The sequence below is a fragment of the Gymnoscopelus microlampas genome (assembly GCF_963454915.1).
Source record: "Gymnoscopelus microlampas genome assembly, chromosome: 9".
In the NCBI taxonomy this organism is placed as follows: Eukaryota; Metazoa; Chordata; class Actinopteri; order Myctophiformes; family Myctophidae; genus Gymnoscopelus; species Gymnoscopelus microlampas.
Window position 1 is genome coordinate 57935075 of NC_139946.1, and position 22257 is coordinate 57957331.

General features: G+C 37.9%; 1 protein-coding gene across 2 annotated transcripts; it reads left to right on the forward strand.

Annotated features, from left to right (window-relative positions):
- The first annotated feature begins 369 nt into the window (after positions 1–369).
- On the forward strand, positions 370–16933 carry ptbp1b (polypyrimidine tract binding protein 1b). 2 transcript variants are annotated; one of them, XM_084067719.1, is made up of 16 exons: positions 370–431; positions 1089–1142; positions 1724–1757; positions 2505–2562; positions 2898–3073; positions 3627–3773; positions 6176–6313; positions 8500–8610; positions 8887–9064; positions 9697–9774; positions 10122–10240; positions 11435–11468; positions 12579–12671; positions 13369–13585; positions 14929–15006; positions 15143–16933. In XM_084067719.1, exons 1-16 carry the CDS (start codon positions 424–426, stop codon positions 15273–15275), a joined length of 1656 nt encoding a protein of 551 aa, XP_083923845.1. In that variant the 5' UTR covers positions 370–423; the 3' UTR covers positions 15276–16933. The 2 variants fall into 2 exon arrangements, with proteins under 2 accessions (XP_083923845.1, XP_083923846.1); XM_084067720.1 differs by lacking the exons at positions 370–431; positions 1089–1142; positions 1724–1757; positions 2505–2562; positions 2898–3073 and adding an exon at positions 3209–3235.
- Positions 16934–22257: the final 5324 nt, after the last annotated feature.

Consider the following 22257-nt stretch of genomic DNA (forward strand, 5'->3'; position numbering starts at 1 on the left):
TCAATCAATCATCTGGTGAGAATAAAGTGATATAAAGTGATCTGGTGAGAATGGTGAGAATAAAGTGATCTGGTGAGAATAAAGTGATATAAAGTGATCTGGTGAGAATAAAGTGATATAAAGTGATCTGGTGAGAATAAAGTGACAGAGAGAGGGACGTTTCGGTCGTTGAACAAAAAACAGCAGATCTACAAGCTCACAACGCGTCCCCTCGTGACGCGTTGTGAGCTTGTAGATCTGCTCTTTTTGTTCAACGACACAAGGCATCAGCCGGAGCGTCCAATCAGCGCTTGGGCCCGCCCACCACTTCCTGGTTTTCGTCCAATCAGCGCTTGGCTCGGGCCGTCGTCCATTTTGTGTGTTTGTGATAAAAGATGTTGCGCTCAAAGCTGCGTTTAGTTTAGAGCTGTTGCTGCTGCAGTTATGGACGCGTGAGTGCTACTTTATTAACTATTAACTAACTTCTAACTATTAACTATTAACTATTAACTATTAACTATTAACTATTAACTATTAACTATTAACTATTAACTATTAACTAACTATTAACTAACTATTAACTATAACATATATGGACGCCTGAGTGTTTCAACTATTAACTATCAATCAACTATTAATCAACTATTAACTCTAACAGTTGTTCCATCTTTTATTGATTTATTTATATATTTATCATCACAATATGAGTTGTTCTTTCTCTCTTTATGTATTTATCACGCTATTAGCTATTAACTATTAACTATTAACTATTATTAACAGTTAATAAATGGTAAAGTACGGCATTAATTCACGAAAAAAACTAAAATACGGAGATGAGAGATGTCTGCCTGACAGTATATGTGTGTGTTGTATATGTGTGTGCCCCCCTGCCCTAAGGTGGCAGGGGGGCGACCCCCTGGAACCCCTCCATAGACCTCTGAGAATCTCTGGACCCTACCTTGAGAACCACTGGTTTACACCTGGTTAAATCATCTGTGTGTGTGTGTGTGTGTGTGTGTGTGTGTGTGTGTGTGTGTGTGTGTGTGTGTGTGTGTGTGTGTGTGTGTGTGTGTGTGTGTGTGTGTGTGTGTGTGTGTGTACACCCTCAGACGTATGGATGGTGATGTGTATCCTCTAGGATCTGCTTACATCACTGAACTAGAGTGAGTTTATTTTGATTCTATAATGTATAACCATATATATATATATATATATATATATATATATATATATATATATATATATATAAACTATGTGTTAAACTATGTGACTGATATTGTCCTTCTAATAAGTGAGGAGATCGTGTTTTTTCAATTACTTTTTACATTTATTTTGGAAAATGAAAGAAATGTAATACAATAATACTCACGTATTAGGAGGGCAGGATGAGTCATCAGTGTTTCTGAGTTTGAAGTTACAATGGGTTTGAATAGGAAGGGGGCGTGTCTGATAAAATGAAAATCAAATATCTAAATACTGAATCAAGCAACTTAAAAAGTGTCTGGGTGTTACGGTACAAAGGCCTGACCATAACATGACCCACTTTACTTCTTTTAAAAGTGAAATATCCCTTTAATTAAATAGCCCTTTAATTAGCTCCATTGTTGCTATACGTTAATACTGTGTTGTTTTAACTGTAGAGTTGTATTTAAGCTTTAAGTGTTAATTAGCTTTCTGTGTTAAATAAGTGTTAATTAGCTCCAATGTTAACATGGCTGATGACACTGTGTTGTTTTCTGTGTAGCTCCGTTCATCACGACATCACCGGTGGTACCAAGGTAAGCTCCTCCCACTCCTCAGACTGTGTGTGTATGTGCTTGCGTGTGAGTGTGTGTGTGTCTGTGTGTGTGTGTGTGTGTGTGTGTGTGTGTGTGTGTGTGTGTGTGTGTGTGTGTGTGTGTGTGTGTGTGTGTGTGTGTGTGTGTGTGTGTGTGTGTGTGTATATCAGAATCAGAATCAGAATCAGGTTTATTGTCACATCACAGGTTTACAAGGTAAAAAAGTGGGTGAAATTCGTTTTTGTACATCACTCCCATCGCAACGTTAGATTCCGTAGAAAGAAGAGTGGGGAGAGGGAAGAAGAAGAGGGGTAGGGGGCAAGTGGGAAGGAGATCAACAAGAGAACAATAGAAGGCCAAAAACAAGTTATCTACATATTTACAAAGTGCCTGAGATAAGAGACAAACTAAGGTGCCTGAGCATAGCAGCAATGTATATATACTGTGCATGATATACTTATAGACGCTAAGGTGCTTAGAGAGAAAAAAGAGCGCAATAATAAAAAAAAGAAAAAAAGTTTGTGCGTTATACATTACACTGTAACTACACACTAGTGTGTGTGTGTGTGTGTGTGTGTGTGTGTGTGTGTGTGTGTGTGTGTGTGTGTGTGTGTGTATGTGTGTGTGTATGTGTATGTGTGTGTGTGTGTGTGTGTGTGTGTGTGTGTGTGTGTGTGTGTGTGTGTGTGTGTGTGTGTGTGTGTGTATGTGTTTATTTATGTTTTTGTGTGTTATCTTGTGTTGCAGAGGGGGTCTGACGAGCTTTTCTCCTGTGTGTCCAACGGACCCTTTATCATGACTACAGGTGAGTGTGTGTGTGTGTGTGTGTGTGTGTGTGTGTGTGTGTGTGTGTGTGTGTGTGTGTGTGTGTGTGTGTGTGTGTGTGTGTGTGTGTGCGTGCGTGCGTACGTGCTTTCGTGCGTGGTAAGGCAAGGCAGTTTTAATTGTAAAGCACATTTCAACAACAAGACAATTCAATGTGTTTTAACATGTAACATGTAACATGTAACATGTTAACATGTTAACATGTTAACATGTAACATGTAACATGTAACATGTTAGCATGACAGACAGACAGACAGACAGACAGACAGACAGACAGACAGACAGACAGTGACAGTCTCTCTCTCCTCCCCGCAGCCAATGGCAGCGACAGTAAGAAGTTTAAAGGTGACATCATCAGGGGCGTGGCCGGACCTTCACGTGTCATCCACGTCAGGAAGCTTCCCAGTGACATCACAGAGAGTGAGGTCATCAGCCTGGGACTGCCCTTTGGCAAGGTCACCAACCTACTGATGCTGAAAGCCAAGAACCAGGTAAAAACTACAAACATGTCTGATTAAACTACAAACCTAATGTCTACTACCAACCTATTGATGCTGAAAGCCAAGAACCAGGTAAAAACTACAAACATGTCTGATAAAACTACAAACCTATTGTCTACTACCAACCTACTGATGCTGAAAGCCAAGAACCAGGTAAAAACTACAAACATGTCTGATTAAACTACAAACCTAATGTCTACTACCAACCTATTGATGCTGAAAGCTAAGAACCAGGTAAAAAAAACTACAAACATGTCTGATTAAACTACAAACCTAATGTCTATATATACAGTATACAGTACACATATAGTACCACCACCAACCTACTGATAGTTACTAAGTTACAGACAGACAGACAGACAGACAGACAGGCAGACAGACAGACAGACAGACAGACAGACAGACAGACAGACAGACAGACAGACAGACAGACAGACAGACAGACAGGCAGACAGACAGACAGACAGACAGACAGACAGACAGACAGACAGTATTGTAGTAGTTGTAGTATTAATATTGATGTATATTTATATGGTATTTGCAGGCGTTCATAGAGATGAACTCAGAAGACGTTGCTCAGACTATGGTCACTTATTACTCGTCAGTCACTCCTGTCATCAGAAACCATCCCATCTTCATCCAGTTCTCCAACCACAAGGAACTGAAGACAGACAACTCCCCTAACCAAGTGGTACGTTTACTTAACCTTTAACCCTGACCCCTAACCCACATCTATCTCTATGTTAACTAACCCAGACCCTCCAACACAAGGAGCTACAGACACACATCTATCTCTATGATCTTTTTTCAAGAGCCCATCATTGGGGCGGATGGATGCACGTCATATCCGTCCATTCCCTTTTAACATCTAACATGAGATTAGATCTATAAGTATAAATGTTAACATCTAACATGAGATTAGATCTATAAGTATAAATGTTAACATGTAACATGAGATTAGATCTATAAGTATAAATGTTAACATCTAACATGAGATTAGATCTATAAGTATAAATGTTAACATCTAACATGAGATTAGATCTATAAGTATAAATGTTAACATCTAACATGAGATTAGATCTATAAGTATACATGTTAACATCTAACATGAGATTAGATCTATAAGTATACATGTTAACATCTAACATGAGATTAGATCTATAAGTATAAATGTTAACATCTAACATGAGATTAGATCTATAAGTATAAATGTTAACATGTAACATGAGATTAGATCTATAAGTATAAATGTTAACATGTAACATGAGATTAGATCTATAAGTATAAATGTTAACATGTAACATGAGATTAGATCTATAAGTATAAATGTTAACATCTAACATGAGATTAGATCTATAAGTATAAATGTTAACATCTAACATGAGATTAGATCTATAAGTATAAATGTTAACATGTAACATGAGATTAGATCTATAAGTATAAATGTTAACATCTAACATGAGATTAGATCTATAAGTATAAATGTTAACATCTAACATGAGATTAGATCTATAAGTATAAATGTTAACATCTAACATGAGATTAGATTTATAAGTATACATGTTAACATCTAACATGAGATTAGATCTATAAGTATACATGTTAACATCTAACATGAGATTAGATCTATAAGTATAAATGTTAACATCTAACATGAGATTAGATCTATAAGTATAAATGTTAACATGTAACATGAGATTAGATCTATAAGTATAAATGTTAACATGTAACATGAGATTAGATCTATAAGTATAAATGTTAACATGTAACATGAGATTAGATCTATAAGTATAAATGTTAACATCTAACATGAGATTAGATCTATAAGTATAAATGTTAACATCTAACATGAGATTAGATCTATAAGTATAAATGTTAACATCTAACATGAGATTAGATCTATAAGTATAAATGTTAACATGTAACATGAGATTAGATCTATAAGTATAAATGTTATCATCTAACATGAGATTAGATCTATAAATATACATGTTAACATCTAACATGAGATTAGATCTATAAGTATACATGTTAACATCTAACATGAGATTAGATCTATAAGTATAAATGTTAACATGTAACATGAGATTAGATCTATAAGTATAAATGTTAACATGTAACATGAGATTAGATCTATAAGTATAAATGTTAACATGTAACATGAGATTAGATCTATAAGTATAAATGTTAACATCTAACATGAGATTAGATCTATAAGTATAAATGTTAACATCTAACATGAGATTAGATCTATAAGTATAAATGTTAACATCTAACATGAGATTAGATCTATAATTATAAATGTTAACATCTAACATGAGATTAGATCTATAAGTATACATGTTAACATCTAACATGAGATTAGATCTATAAGTATAAATGTTATCAACTAACATGAGATTAGATCTATAAGTATAAATGTTAACATCTAACATGAGATTAGATCTATAAGTATAAATGTTAACATGAGATTAGATCTATAAGTATAAATGTTAACATGTAACATGAGATTAGATCTATAAGTATAAATGTTAACATCTAACATGAGATTAGATCTATAAGTATAAATGTTATCATCTAACATGAGATTAGATCTATAAGTATAAATGTTATCATCTAACATGAGATTAGATCTATAAGTATACATGTTAACATCTAACATGAGATTAGATCTATAAGTATAAATGTTATCATCTAACATGAGATTAGATCTATAAGTATAAATGTTATCATCTAACATGAGATTAGATCTATAAGTATAAATGTTATCATCTAACATGAGATTAGATCTATAAGTATACATGTTAACATCTAACATGAGATTAGATCTATAAGTATAAATGTTATCATCTAACATGAGATTAGATCTATAAGTATAAATGTTATCATCTAACATGAGATTAGATCTATAAGTATACATGTTAACATCTAACATGAGATTAGATCTATAAATCATGTATTTTAATAATCATTGATTGATTGACTGAATACTTTATTAACAAATGCAAACAGTTACGTAAGCAAGACTAAAAGGATAACGTGTGTGTGTGTGTGTGTGTGTGTGTGTGTGTGTGTGTGTGTGTGTGTGTGCAGAGAGCTCAGGCAGCTCTCCAGGCTGTGAACGTATCTCAGGCGGGGGGTGTGGCCATGGTTCCCATGGAGACCAGTCCGGTGCTGAGGGTGGTGGTAGAGAACCTGTTCTACCCGGTAACACTGGACGTCCTGCACCAGGTAATGACATCATCACTCTGAAGTCATGTGATCAAGACCAACCATTCCCATTGGCTATGACTGACTGATATAGAGCACCGAAGTCTGACGTCATTTACTCATCCTACCTGGGTCGCCTTTTTTCTTTTTTTTGAAGGTAGAACATGGGTTCTAGTTAGTCACGGTGCTGAAGGTAGAACATGGGTTCTAGTTAGTCATGGTGCTGAAGGTAGAACATGGGTTAGTCACGGTGCTGAAGGTAGATCTAGTTAGTCACGGTGCTGAAGGTAGAACATGGGTTCTAGTTAGTCATGGTGCTGAAGGTAGAACATGGGTTAGTCACGGTGCTGAAGGTAGAACATGGGTTCTAGTTAGTCATGGTGCTGAAGCTAGAACATGGGTTCTAGTTAGTCACGGTGCTGAAGGTAGAACATGGGTTCTAGTTAGTCACGGTGCTGAAGGTAGAACATGGGTTCTAATTAGTCACGGTGCTGAAGGTAGAACATGGGTTCTAGTTAGTCACGGTGCTGAAGGTAGAACATGGGTTCTAATTAGTCACGGTGCTGAAGGTAGAACATGGGTTCTAGTTAGTCACGGTGCTGAAGCTAGAACATGGGTTCTAGTTAGTCACGGTGCTGAAGGTAGAACATGGGTTCTAGTTAGTCACGGTGCTGAAGGTAGAACATGGGTTCTAGTTAGTCACGGTGCTGAAGGTAGAACATGGGTTCTAGTTAGTCACGGTGCTGAAGGTAGAACATGGGTTCTAGTTAGTCACGGTGCTGAAGGTAGAACATGGGTTCTAGTTAGTCATGGTGCTGAAGGTAGAACATGGGTTCTAGTTAGTCACGGTGCTGAAGGTAGAACATGGGTTCTATAGTTAGTCACGGTGCTGAAGGTAGAACATGGGTTCTAGTTAGTCACGGTGCTGAAGGTAGAACATGGGTTCTATAGTTAGTCACGGTGCTGAAGGTAGAACATGGGTTCTAGTTAGTCACGGTGCTGAAGGTAGAACATGGGTTCTAGTTAGTCACGGTGCTGAAGGTAGATCTAGTTAGTCACGGTGCTGAAGGTAGAACATGGGTTCTAGTTAGTCACGGTGCTGAAGGTAGAACATGGGTTCTAGTTAGTCACGGTGCTGAAGGTAGAACATGGGTTCTAGTTAGTCATGGTGCTGAAGGTAGAACATGGGTTCTAGTTAGTCACGGTGCTGAAGGTAGAACATGGGTTCTATAGTTAGTCACGGTGCTGAAGGTAGAACATGGGTTCTAGTTAGTCACGGTGCTGAAGGTAGAACATGGGTTCTAGTTAGTCACGGTGCTGAGGGTAGATCTAGTTAGTCACGGTGCTGAAGCTAGAACATGGGTTCTAGTTAGTCACGGTGCTGAAGGTAGAACATGGGTTCTAGTTAGTCACGGTGCTGAAGGTAGAACATGGGTTCTAGTTAGTCATGGTGCTGAAGGTAGAACATGGGTTCTAGTTAGTCATGGTGCTGAAGGTAGAACATGGGTTCTAGTTAGTCATGGTGCTGAAGGTAGAACATGGGTTCTAGTTAGTCACGGTGCTGAAGGTAGAACATGGGTTCTATAGTTAGTCACGGTGCTGAAGGTAGAACATGGGTTCTAGTTAGTCACGGTGCTGAAGGTAGAACATGGGTTCTAGTTAGTCACGGTGCTGAAGGTAGATCTAGTTAGTCACGGTGCTGAAGGTAGAACATGGGTTCTAGTTAGTCACGGTGCTGAAGGTAGAACATGGGTTCTAGTTAGTCACGGTGCTGAAGGTAGAACATGGGTTCTAGTTAGTCACGGTGCTGAAGGTAGAACATGGGTTAGTCACGGTGCTGAAGGTAGAACATGGGTTCTAGTTAGTCACGGTGCTGAAGGTAGAACATGGGTTCTAGTTAGTCACGGTGCTGAAGGTAGAACATGGGTTAGTCACGGTGCTGAAGGTAGAACATGGGTTCTAGTTAGTCACGGTGCTGAAGGTAGAACATGGGTTAGTCACGGTGCTGAAGGTAGAACATGGGTTCTAGTTAGTCACGGTTTTGAAGGTAGAACATGGGTTCTAGTTAGTCACGGTGCTGAAGGTAGAACATGGGTTAGTCACGGTGCTGAAGGTAGAACATGGGTTCTAGTTAGTCACGGTGCTGAAGGTAGAACATGGGTTCTAGTTAGTATACATTATATTTTTATATATATATTATCTTCCAGATCTTCTCTCGGTTCGGTACGGTGCTGAAGGTCATCACCTTCACCAAGAACAACCAGTTTCAGTCTCTTCTTCAGTACGCTGATGGACTGACAGCACAAAATGCCAAACTGGTGAGCAGCTCCCCCTCCTGGCCACTGTTGGTTTGACACTTAACAACTACGTTGCCTTGTCCCACATTTCTAACTTTCAAACTTCATCCATTCATAACGTTATGAGTAAAGTAGCCTTTCTAGTCTATAGATGGTTCTATGAATCTGTAGATTGTTCTATAAGGTTCTAGATGGTTCTATAAGGTTCTAGATGCTTCTATAATGTTCTCCACATTGTTCCTCAGTCTCTAGATGGTTCTATAATGGTTCTATAATGTTCTACACATTGTTCCTCAGTCTCTAGATGGTCAGAACATCTACAATGCTTGCTGCACTCTGAGGATCAGTTTCTCTAAGCTGAGCAGCCTCAACGTGAAGTTTAACAACGATAAGAGCAGAGATTACACCAGACCTGACCTTCCTTCTGGAGACGGACAACCAGCCATGGAGCACCCCCAACACATGACTGCTTTTAGTAAGATTATTATTATTATTATTATTAATAAACTACAGCCTAATGACAAGCAGCCATGGAGCACCCCCAACACATGACTGCTTTTAGTAAGATAGTAATATTATTATTATTATTAACCCATTGAGACCTGAAGCCGATTCTACATGTCTCCTAAATCTCAGTATTCTGAAAAACGTATGTTTCTATATCAGTGGTGCTCAATCTTTTTCATGTCAAGGACCCCCAGAATGATATGTATTTGGCCGCGGACCCCCATCAAAATATGCTGTTCCAGAGACCCCCAGAAGCAAAGATTTGAGTTAAAAATGTTCGCTTTAAAATTATTTATATTCAAAGATTTACACACATTTTCACGATTTTTCAGAAATAGCAGATCTACAAGCTCATAGCGTGGCACTGTGCCACGCTATGAGCTTGTAGATCTGCTATTTTTGAATAGCCCAAAGTGTAAAATAATGCTTTTTAGCTCAAATCTAAAAATGACACAGTTCCAGGTCTTAATGGGTTAATAACGATCAATAAACTATAGCCTAATGACAACCAGCCATTGAAGCTCCTGGTCATATGATTGATTTGAGTAAGGTTATTATAATTGATAACATTTAACATGTTATAATGTTCTGATTGGTCAGCTCCAGGCATCATCTCAGCCAATCCCTACACTGGAGCCGCACACGCCTTCCCCCCCGCCTTCACCATCCAACAGGCAGGTTAGTGTACTAACACACACACACACACACACACACGCACGCACGCACGCACGCACGCACACACACACACACACACACACGCACGCACGAGTTCTAAGCTGTGGGTATAAAGGTTCTAAGCTGTGGTTCTAAAGGTTCTAAGCTGTGGTTCTAAAGGTTCTAAACTGTGGTTCTAAAGGTTCTAAGCTGTGGTTATAAAGGTTCTAAGCTGTGGTTATAAAGGTTCTAAGCTGTGGTTATAAAGGTTCTAAGCTGTGGTTATAAAGGTTCTAAGCTGTGGTTATAAAGGTTCTAAGCTGTGGTTCTAAAGGTTCTAAGCTGTGGTTCTATTCTAACTGTTCTTCCAGGTCTGACGGTTCCCCTCCACACCATGTCTCTTCCTGGAGTCACTGCAGGCAGAATGGGCTTCACTGCACTGCCCCCTGCTGGCCACTGTGTGCTACTGGTCAGCAGCCTGAACCCTGAGGTTAGTACTGTCTGTCTGTCTGTCTGTCTGTCTGTCTGTCTGTCTGTCTGTCTGTCTGTCTGTCTGTCTGTCTGTCTGTCTGTCTGCCTGCCTGCCTGCCTGCCTGCCTGCCTGCCTGCCTGCCTGCCTGCCTGTCTGTCTGTCTGTCTGTCTGTCGGTCTGTCTGTCTGTCTGTCTGTCTGGCTCTCCAGATACTTAAATGTTTGTAACTTAAACACATTACAGCTCAGTTGTAACTCTGTGAGGATAAATATACATGTTTAGTTTAGAATAAATAATGAGTAAATGTTTAGCAGACGTATTAATATATAACCTTCAGCTTTTCTTCTTTCATAACAAAGACTTTTATCTCAGTTTTGTTTTGTTTAAGTGAACAAACTGTGTGGTTTCTCTGCGACTAACGACACTTCATCCTCCATCTTGTTTTCCATGTCGTCCTGACACTCTAGGTCTGTTCAACAAACAAACATCCTCAAACATGTTGACAAAACCATGACAACGTGTCAACAAACAAACATCCTCAAACATGTTGACAAAACCATGACAACGTGTCCTTTAGCCACTGTTTGTCCCTTAAAGGAGTAGTTCACCTAAAACATGACTTATTTTCTATCAGTTACACCACATGAAGCTTTGAATTCATGGAGATGTTTTTGTTGCATTCCTGAGACAATAATTTAATGATCATCAAAGTATTGTCTCAGGAACTCTTGGCTTCATGGGGTTAAACTTATTGTTTTATTATTGTCTCTGTCTGTCTGTCTGTCTGTCTGTCTGTCTGTCTGTCTGTCTGTCTGTCTGTCTGTCTGTCTGTCTGTCTGTCTGTCTGTCTGAACTCTTGGCTTCATGGGGTTAAACTTATTGTTTTATTATTGTCTCTGTCTGTCTGTCTGTCTGAACTCAAGGCTTCATGGAGTGTAACATTACATTACATTACATTACAGTCATTTAGCAGCAGTAACTAAACTACTCCTTTAAACTCATTGCTTTATTATTGTCCGTTGCCATGGAAACACCTGGGCTGTGGATGCTGATGTGTTGACCTTCATCTGTTCCTTGAACTTGACCTTCATGTCTTCATGTCTTGTCTCTGCGCTGCTGCATCCTACATCCTACATCCTACATCCTGCATTCTACATCCTACCATCCTGCCTCCTTCCACCCTGCATCCTACATCCTCTGCTGTGAAAACAGAGAGTTTCACCCCAAAGTCTGTTTATTCTTTTCGGTATGTTGCTTCTTACTATTGTTTTATTATTGTTGTTGTTTTAAACCAACACTGTCTCACCCCCAAACACTGTCTCTCCTCCAAACACTGTCTCACCTCCAAACACTGTCTCACCCCCAAACACTGTCTCTCCTCCAAACACTGTCTCACCTCCAAACACTGTCTCACCCCCAAACACTGTCTCACCCCCAAACACTGTCTCTCCTCCAAACACTGTCTCACCTCCAAACACTGTCTCACCTCCAAACACTGTCTCTCCTCCAAACACTGTCTCACCTCCAAACACTGTCTCACCTCCAAACACTGTCTCACCCCAAAAAGTCATATTGTGACTTCTTGACCAAACATCAAACTTGAAGGGGGTTCCCTTCCAGTCAAATGGTGACTTGAAGGGGGTTCCCTTACAGTCAAACTACTTGAAGGGGGTTCCCTTCCAGTAAAAACGGTGACTTGAAGGGGTACCCTTCTAGTTAAATGGTGACTTGAAGGGGCTTCCCTTCCAGTCAAACGGTGACTTGAAGGGCTACCCTTCCAGTCAAACGGTGACTTGAAGGGGGTTCCCTTCCAGTTAAACAGTGATTTGAAGGGGGTTCCCTTCCAGTTAAACGGTGATTTGAAGGGGGTTCCCTTCCCTTCCCTTCCGCACTCTGCCCGTTAAAAAACTGATAAAATGACGGAGGTGTGCCGTCATACAGACTTGAGCCACAGGAGGCACCACCAAGCGAGTCACCATTGTGATTGAGCCGACTCCGCGCCGTTCGAGTTATGTCCTGATAGAGACAGAATCGTAACTCAAATTCCTCAAAAGTCAACATGTGACTTATTTGTCCACTCCGCCCGCCCCCATCAGCTTTTTACTATTGTTTTCATTATAATTGCTTCTTTGTTTGGTCTAATCATTCATATCTAATCATTCATATCTAATTCATATCTCCTACACAGTACAATGTGTTGTTTCTCATTTCCGTGACATGCAGTTTCCTCACATGTATTTCCTGTTTTTAACCCTTCACTAATTAGTGAATCAGTTACCACGTTGTTCCTTTGATCTTTGATAGTTTCTTAATAATGTTGCCAGTATCATGCAAAGTATTGTGTGTGTACATTCAGGTGTTTATGGTGATGTGATGAGAGTCAAGATTTTATTCAACAAGAAGGAGAATGCTCTGGTCCAGATGTCTGACAGCACCCAGGCTCAACTAGGTAACTGATACTATATGTGTATATATATATATATATATATATATATATATATATATATATATATATATATATATATATATATATATATATATATATATATATATATATATATACACACGTTCACTCCAGTTTCCAGCATGCTAAAAGCCTCAAACTTGATGGGTGCTCTTACATGGCCAATAGGGACGGCCTTCTGATGCCCTGCCCCCTTCAAGATTAGTAGGTGGGAGGACGGGCTTTGTAGTATAGGCTGTAGTATAGGCTCCCTATACTACATATACTCCCTATACTGGGAGTATATGGTCCCACAGACTTCCAATTTCATAAAAAACGGCCACTTCCGGTTCTTCCTACTTCCGGTTTGTCGGATTGCCTTGAAACTTCACCCACACACTCTCTGAGGGTTGTGGAGTTCAATGGTGCAACCAGGAAGTGGATCTGTTCACTTCCGGTTTTACGTGTACGGTTTTAAGTGGGCGTAGAAATCTAGTATATATATATATATATATATATATATATATATATTATATATATATATATATATATATATATATATATATATATATATATATATATATATATATATATATAATATATATATATATATATATATATATATATATATATATATATATATATATATATATATATATATATATACATATATTATATAATGATTAATATTCTATGTTTACAGCTATGAGTCACCTGAATGGTCAGAGACTGTATGGGAAGCCTCTCCGCATCACGTTGTCCAAACACACCAGCGTCCAGCTGCCCAGAGAGGGCCATGAAGACCAGGGTCTGACCAAAGACTACAGTACCTCTCCTCTTCACCGCTTTAAGAAACCTGGCTCTAAAAACTACTCCAATATCTTCCCTCCCTCATCTACACTACACCTGTCTAACATACCGTAAGTACCTCTAAAATACCTTTAAATTACTCTACACCTGTCTAATATACCGTAAGTACCTCTAAAATACCTTTAAATTACTCTACACCTGTCTAATATACCATAAGTACCTCTAAAATACCTTTAAATTACTCTACACCTGTCTAATATACCGTAAGTACCTCTAAAATACCTTTAAATTCCTCTACACCTGTCTAACATACCGTAAGTACCTCTAAAATACCTTTAAATTACTCTACACCTGTCTAATATACCGTAAGTACCTCTAAAATACCTTTAAATTCCTCTACACCTGTCTAATATACCGTAAGTACCTCTAAAATACCTTTAAATTACTCTACACCTGTCTAACATACCGTAAGTACCTCTAAAATACCTTTAAATTACTCTACACCTGTCTAACATACCGTAAGTACCTTTTAATGTACCTAAATACCTCTGAAATACTTTTAATAAACTATAATAAATACACCTGTCTACCGTAAATATCGTTTAAAGTACCATAAGTACCTGTAAATACCTCCCCCTTCCTCTACTCTACACAGCATGAACCAGCAGTACATGAGGTTAGACATAAGGTAGTAGTAGTAGCCCACATAGAATAGTAGCCCACATAGAATGGTAGCCCACATAGAATAGTAGCCCACATAGAATGGTAGCCCACGTATAATAGTAGCCCACATAGAATGGTAGCCCACATAGAATAGTAGCCCACATAGAATGGTAGCCCACATAGAATGTTAGCCCACATAGAATAGTAGCCCACATAGAATGTTAGCCCACATAGAATGGTAGCCCACATAGAATGTTAGCCCACATAGAATGGTAGCCCACATAGAATGTTAGCCCACATAGAATGGTAGCCCACGTATAATAGTAGCCCACATAGAATGTTAGCCCACATAGAATGGTAGCCCACATAGAATGGTAGCCCACATAGAAAGGTAGCCCACATAGAATGGTAGCCCACGTATAATAGTAGCCCACATAGAATGTTAGCCCACATAGAATGGTAGCCCACATAGAATGGTATTTGGTTTGAACAGTTTGATACTCCTTGCCTGGCTGTGGTGATTCTGAGGATAAGGATAATTCCTTTTGACAGGTCGTTCATGAAAGGCCTTGCCGTCTTGTTTCCAATGAGGGCCTGTGAGCAATTAGGGGTTAAGAGTCTTGCTCAGGGACAAATTTCATTTCATCGACACATATGCTGGCCTGGCCTGGAATCGAACCTGGGGCAACCAGGGCCTCTGGCTCCCTAGGCGGGCTCACTTAACCACTCAGCTATGGCCGCCCCTGTGTGTTTACAATAAACATTGAGGTTATTGTGTTGATGTTTTCAGACCTGCGGTGGTTGAAGATGATCTGAAGATGTTGTTCACCACTTCAGGAGCTCTGGTCAAAGCCTTCAAGTTCTTCCAGTAAGTATTATTATCATATTAATAATAATGTTGGTTTGATATTAATAATATTATGTCTACTGTAGGAAGGACCATAAGATGGCTCTGGTCCAGATGATGATGTTTATAATAACAATAATAATAATATTATTAATAGGAAGGACCATAAGATGGCTCTGGTCCAGATGGCGTCGGTAGAAGAGGCCATGGAGTCTCTGATAGAGTTCCACAACCATGACCTTGGAGAAAACCACCATCTGAGAGTGTCCTTCAGCAAGTCTACCATCTGACCTTTAACCTTTAACCCCCATGACCTGGGAGAAAACCACCATCTGAGAGTGTCTTCTAAATCTACAATATGACCTCTGACCTCTACAGTGGGTACGCCTCTGATGTTAACACATTAATGTCCTCTCACATTAAACAGTCAATAAGTTAAACATACATTATGAGGTACCTCTACAGTGGGTACGCCTCTGATGTTAACACATTACCCGCCAAGAACGCAGATTTGCATTCTATTTCACAAATAACTTTTCTTTTCCACAAGAGGGCGCTCTAACACAGCTTAGGAATGATCCCTCGTCCCTCGTCACTCAGAGAACAAATAGATGGATGTGACGTCACCCCAAAAAACGTCACATCCGTCCATCCGCCCCAACGTTAGGTTTTTTAGAAAAACTATTCTCAGATTATTTTTGTTGTGATGGAAAGCAGCCATGTTCATGTTCAACATGTTCAACATGTTCAACATGTTCAACATGTTCAACGGGCCAGAGCTCCTAAACGGCTGCTCGCTGTAGAAATGTTATTGTTCCAGTGGATACACAGGACTCTCCCCCACCCCATTTTTTTACATTTGTGTACACAACGTGGCTTCCACGGCTTTTCAAATATCGTCTATTTAAGGTAATAAACGCCGGCAATGGGATGAAAAACGATGTTTTAATATCAGGCAGTCAACGTGTTGATGTTAATTAACTCAATTATTCATTTCATTTTATTCTGGAAGGACATGGAGGTTCATTTTCAGTGTCGTCAAGATCACAGTTCACAGTACAGTTTCACTTTCATTTTCACATCAATATCCACAGGGGGCAGGTCTGCAATCAAGGATTTAAATTGTCTGTATGTTATGGAAGAACAGATCTTACATTTAAGCTGTAGGTCATTTCAGGTGGTTGGGGCACTAAGCTGTAGGTCATTCCAGGTGGTTGGGGCACTAAGCTGTAGGTCATTCCAGGTGGTTGGGGCACTAAGCTGTAGGTCATTCCAGGTGGTTGGAGCACTAAGCTGTAGGTCATTCCAGGTGGTTGGAGCACTAAGCTGTAGGTCATTCCAGGTGGTTGGAGCACTAAGCTGTAGGTCATTCCAGGTGGTTGGAGCACTAAGCTGTAGGTCATTCCAGGTGGTTGGGGCACTAAGCTGTAGGTCATTCCAGGTGGTTGGGGCACTAAGCTGTAGGTCATTCCAGGTGGTTGGGGCACTAAAACAAAAGGCTGTTTTCCCCTGTTCAGTCTTTATTATTATTTATCTGTGCTTATTTCCTTTCATGCCTTTTCCTTATGCCTTATATTTGTTTACTGTGTCTTTTTATCTTTCATGTTACAGTAATTATTGTCTTGTTTTTCTAAAGCACTTTGTAGCTAAACAAACATTATTGTTAATATTATTATTATTATTATTATTATTATTATGATGTGATTGTTTACTTCTATACAAACATTATTGTTATTATTATTATGATGTGATTGTTTACTTCTATACAAACATTATTGTTAATATTATTATGATGTGATTGTTTACTTCTATACAAACATTATTATGATGTGATTGTTTACTTCTATACAAACATTATTATGATGTGATTGATGTGATCGATGACCAAACCCTGTTTTTATTCACTGAACTATTTGACCTGGTGACTGTAACCATGACAACATCGTATTGCTGTAAACATTAGAAATGTATTTGTTTTTCCTTTTGATATATATATATATATATATATATATATATATATATATATATATATATATATATATATATATATATATATATATATATATATATATATATATATATATGTATTCCTTTTGTTATATGTTTGTTCTTCCTTTTGACAAAATGTCCTTCTATTGTTGTTTAATTGGTGAAGCTAAATACACTTTTATGATAGTTGTTGTTTTGATTTTTGATTTGATTTGATTTATTTGAAAAGCAAAACCACATGGTTGCAGCAGTTGGAGGATTACACAAGAAGGTCCTTTATGAGGTCAAAGGTTAAACATACATTATGAGGTCCTCTCTCATTTAACAGAGAATAAGTTAAACATACATTATGAGATCCTCTCATTTAACAGACAATAAGTTAAACATACATTATGAGATCCTCTCATTTAACAAACAATAAGTTAAACATACATTATGAGATCCTCTCATTTAACAGACAATAAGTTAAACATACATTATGAGATCCTCTCATTTAACAGACAATAAGTTAAACATACATTATGAGATCCTCTCATTTAACAGACAATAAGTTAAACATACATTATGAGATCCTCTCATTTAACAGACAATAAGTTAAACATACATTATGAGATCCTCTCATTTAACAGACAATAAGTTAAACATACATTATGAGATCCTCTCATTTAACAGACAATAAGTTAAACATACATTATGAGATCCTCTCATTTAACAGACAATAAGTTAAACATACATTATGAGATCCTCTCATTTAACAGACAATATGTTAAACATACATTATGAGATCCTCTCATTTAACAGACAATATGTTAAACATACATTATGAGATCCTCTCATTTAACAGACAATAAGTTAAACATACATTATGAGATCCTCTCATTTAACAGACAATATGTTAAACATACATTATGAGATCCTCTCATTTAACAGACAATAAGTTAAACATACATTATAACTTGATAAACACATCAGCTCCGTTGTAAAAGCTAGTTTCTTCCAACTCCGACTCCTCGCCAAGGTTAAGGCCTATCTCCCCCGACAACAACTAGAAATAGCCATTCATGCCTTCATTTCCTCACGACTTGATTATTGCAATTCCCTCTATACCGGCCTAGAACGGGTGCAATACGTTAGTCCGACAGCGCATTCCTCCGACAGCGCAGTGCTCCGACATTAAACAGTAAACCCGAACCAAACCCGCACCCTAACCCTAACCGCACGCGGATGCCACATAGTCGGAGAAAAGGTCTGTCGGATTAACGCATGCCTCCCCCTAGAACAGTCATCTGTCAGGCGCCTACAGTTGGTCCAAAATGCCGCGGCTCGTCTTCTCACTGGCACAAAAAGACGCGAGCACATCAGTCCTGTCCTGGTCTCACTTCACTGGCTCCCTGTCAATTTTAGAATTAATTTTAAGGTCCTTTTATTTGCTTTTAAATCTCAAAACGGGCTTGCTCCACTCTACCTCGCTGAGCTCATTGAGCCACATACCCCAGCCAGGCCCCTAAGGTCTGCTGATCAGTCCCTACTGACCGTCCCAAAGACAAATAAAAGGACCAGGGGTGGCCGCGCTTTTGCTGCTGCCGCCCCCACGCTTTGGAACGACCTCCCTCTCCCCATCCGTTCCGCCCGGTCCATTGGGGTTTTCAGATCCCTCCTAAAAACTCACCTATTCTCTCTGGCCTTTAATTGTCCTTGATCTGCTGCTATTGTGTCCTGATAATGCACTGTATTTGTCTGTGCGCCAATGGGCGCTTATTGATGCACTGATGTTACCTTGTACAGCACTTTGGTCAGCTTCTGTTGTTTTAAATGTGCTCTATAAATAAAGTTTGATTTGATTTGATTTGATGAGATCCTCTCATTTAACAGACAATAAGTTAAACATACATTATGAGGTCCTCTCATATAACAGACAATAATTTAAACATACATTATGAGATCCTCTCATTTAACAGACAATAAGTTAAACATACATTATGAGATCCTCTCATTTAACAGACAATAAGTTAAACATACATTATGAGGTCCTCTCATTTAACAGACAATAAGTTAAACATACATTATGAGATCCTCTCATTTAACAGACAATAAGTTAAACATACATTATGAGATCCTCTCATTTAACAGACAATAAGTTAAACATACATTATGAGGTCCTCTCATTTAACAGACAATAAGTTAAACATACATTATGAGATCCTTTCATTTAACAGACAATAAGTTAAACATACATTATGAGATCCTCTCATTTAACAGACAATATGTTAAACATACATTATGAGATCCTTTCATTTAACAGACAATAAGTTAAACATACATTATGAGATCCTCTCATTTAACAGAGAATAAGTTAAACATACATTATGAGATCCTCTCATTTAACAGAGAATAAGTTAAACATACATTATGAGATCCTCTCATTTAACAGACAATAAGTTAAACATACATTATGAGATCCTCTCATTTAACAGACAATAAGTTAAACATACATTATGAGATCCTCTCATTTAACAGAGAATAAGTTAAACATACATTATGAGATCCTCTCATTTAACAGAGAATAAGTTAAACATACATTATGAGATCCTCTCATTTAACAGACAATAAGTTAAACATACATTATGAGATCCTCTCATTTAACAGAGAATAAGTTAAACATACATTATGAGATCCTCTCATTTAACAGAGAATAAGTTAAACATACATTATGAGATCCTCTCATTTAACAGACAATAAGTTAAACATACATTATGAGATCCTCTCATTTAACAGAGAATAAGTTAAACATACATTATGAGATCCTCTCATTTAACAGAGAATAAGTTAAACATACATTATGAGATCCTCTCATTTAACAGACAATAAGTTAAACATACATTATGAGATCCTCTCATTTAACAGAGAATAATTTAAACATACATTATGAGATCCTCTCATTTAACAGACAATAAGTTAAACATACATTATGAGATCCTTTCATTTAACAGAGAATAAGTTAAACATACATTATGAGATCCTCTCATTTAACAGAGAATAAGTTAAACATACATTATGAGATCCTTTCATTTAACAGAGAATAAGTTAAACATACATTATGAGATCCTCTCATTTAACAGAGAATAAGTTAAACATACATTATGAGATCCTCTCATTTAACAGAGAATAAGTTAAACATACATTATGAGATCCTCTCATTTAACAGACAAAAAGAGTAAATATACTTAGTTACTTTGCAGCACCACTGAGCAGCCAATGGCAGATTAGGTAGCACCTGCTGCTACTGATTGAGTGTATAGGTACATGGGTTTATATTCATGGTCTTAACTAAACATGTATACATCACACATCTTAGATCTTTGGAGAGCAGACCTGTGTGAACTTGGTGTAAAATAAATATCTGTAGACAGTGTAAAACATGTGTCCACAGTGACTTTACGATAACACTCTGTCCTTCTCTCTCCCCACTAGAAATAACATTGGCTTTCCCATAGACTTTTTGGGGTGTTTAAAGTTAAATATTTCAAAAAGAAAAGTACAAGCATGTCCACAGTAAACTGGATTTTTTTTTTACAGTTTGAATGGAGTTTCTAAGTGAAAGTATGTAGGAGTAGTTAAAGTATGTAGGAGTAGTTAAAGTATGTAGGAGTAGTTAAAGTACGTAGGAGGGGGTACCAGGGGTCCCCAGCAATTATTTTAACCACTTTAACAATATTTTATACTTTGGCTATTCAAAAATAGCAGATATAGTTCATTCATTGCACTTCGTGACGTGCTGTGAGCTTGTAGATCTGCTATTTTTGAAAAATCCTGTCATAGATAAATATTTTTGGAGACAGAGGGTCCGCAGCAATTTTGGGGGTCCTTGACACGAAAAGGTTTGAGAACCACTGCTCTATTTATGAGTTTTTGTATATTATATTAACCACTTGAACAAGGTACAAGGTCCTCTAAACTGGATCGCTCATAAAAGCACAATGTTTTATTTAAAATGAGTTCCCACACACTCACATCATGATGACATTTAAGAACAGACAGATATACACACTACTATGCAACACTATTACTATTTAATACTTTACATTTTATGCAACACTATTACTATTTAATACTTTACATTTTATGCAACACTATTACTATTTAATTAAATAGTAATAGTGTTGCATAAAATGTAAACTATTAATAGTTTACATTTTATGCAACAGTATTACTATTTAATAGTTTAGATTTTATGCAACAATATCTTGTCATCGTGACACATTTTCATCCTGAAACAACAGAATAGAATAAAAACCAGAGGTTATGACGCCTCTAATGTTATTCTACGGACTGTGTCGCCCTCTAGTGGACAAACTCTACTCTCGTCTCTATGTCTCGTCTACTCTAAGTATATTATTTATAACTATGACGCAGTGACTCAACAAACACTATTTATAGATATTTAGTCCATTTAATCATTTTACAAAGAGCATCATCATAATAAGATGATGATTTGTATTGTTAATTCCTCCTCCACTCATTGGTTTGTTAGTTTGTTATGAGCATAAAGCAGCTGCTAGCTGCTAGCTAGCCGCTAGCTGCACATAAACAGTGGCCATAAGGACTACAGTTAAGAACTACATGTTCCATCCACCATGGGTGGCTAGAAAAACTACAATCGACTACTACATTTCCCATACACCAACATGGGTAGCTATATGGACTACATTTAATGAACTACATTTTCCAGCCACCATATGACTAGAAGAACTACACTAGAAAGGACTACATTTCCCGCACACCTAAGTGTCACGCTTCACATAGAATGCGACATGAATGCTTCCGTTTTCTCTTCAAAATAAAACACATGCCGTGTCAAGCCTCACACAGAACACAACGCGAGTGCTTCCGCTCATTTAAAAAAAAAAAAAATACAACCGCTTTAAGGCTTACAATACAAATACTACGACGGTGTCGCGTGCCGAAAATAGCTGATCTACAAGCTCACAATGAGTCTCATTGTGAGCTTGTAGATTTGAACAGCTTCATGTAGAAACCAGCGCCATGTTGCGTCATCTCGTGTTTAATATTTTAATGATTAGAGTTATTTATTGACGACTTAAACTTGTATTTACTCATTTTGTCCACACGAGGGCGACAAGGGCCGTTGAATACAACCAAATGAACCGAGTCAGATGTTTGTGAAGTGTTGTAAACATACTAGGAGTAGTTAAAGTATGTAGGAGTAGTTAAAGTATGTAGGAGTAGTTAAAGTATGTAGGAGTAGTTTAAGGTGCCAAACCT

Coding starts and splice junctions, on each gene's coding strand:
- ptbp1b (XM_084067719.1), top strand. Junction 9,065..9,696: donor CCAACACATGACTGCTTTTA/GTAAGATTATTA, acceptor CTGATTGGTCAG/CTCCAGGCATCATCTCAGCC. Junction 13,586..14,928: donor CTACACCTGTCTAACATACC/GTAAGTACCTCT, acceptor TGATGTTTTCAG/ACCTGCGGTGGTTGAAGATG.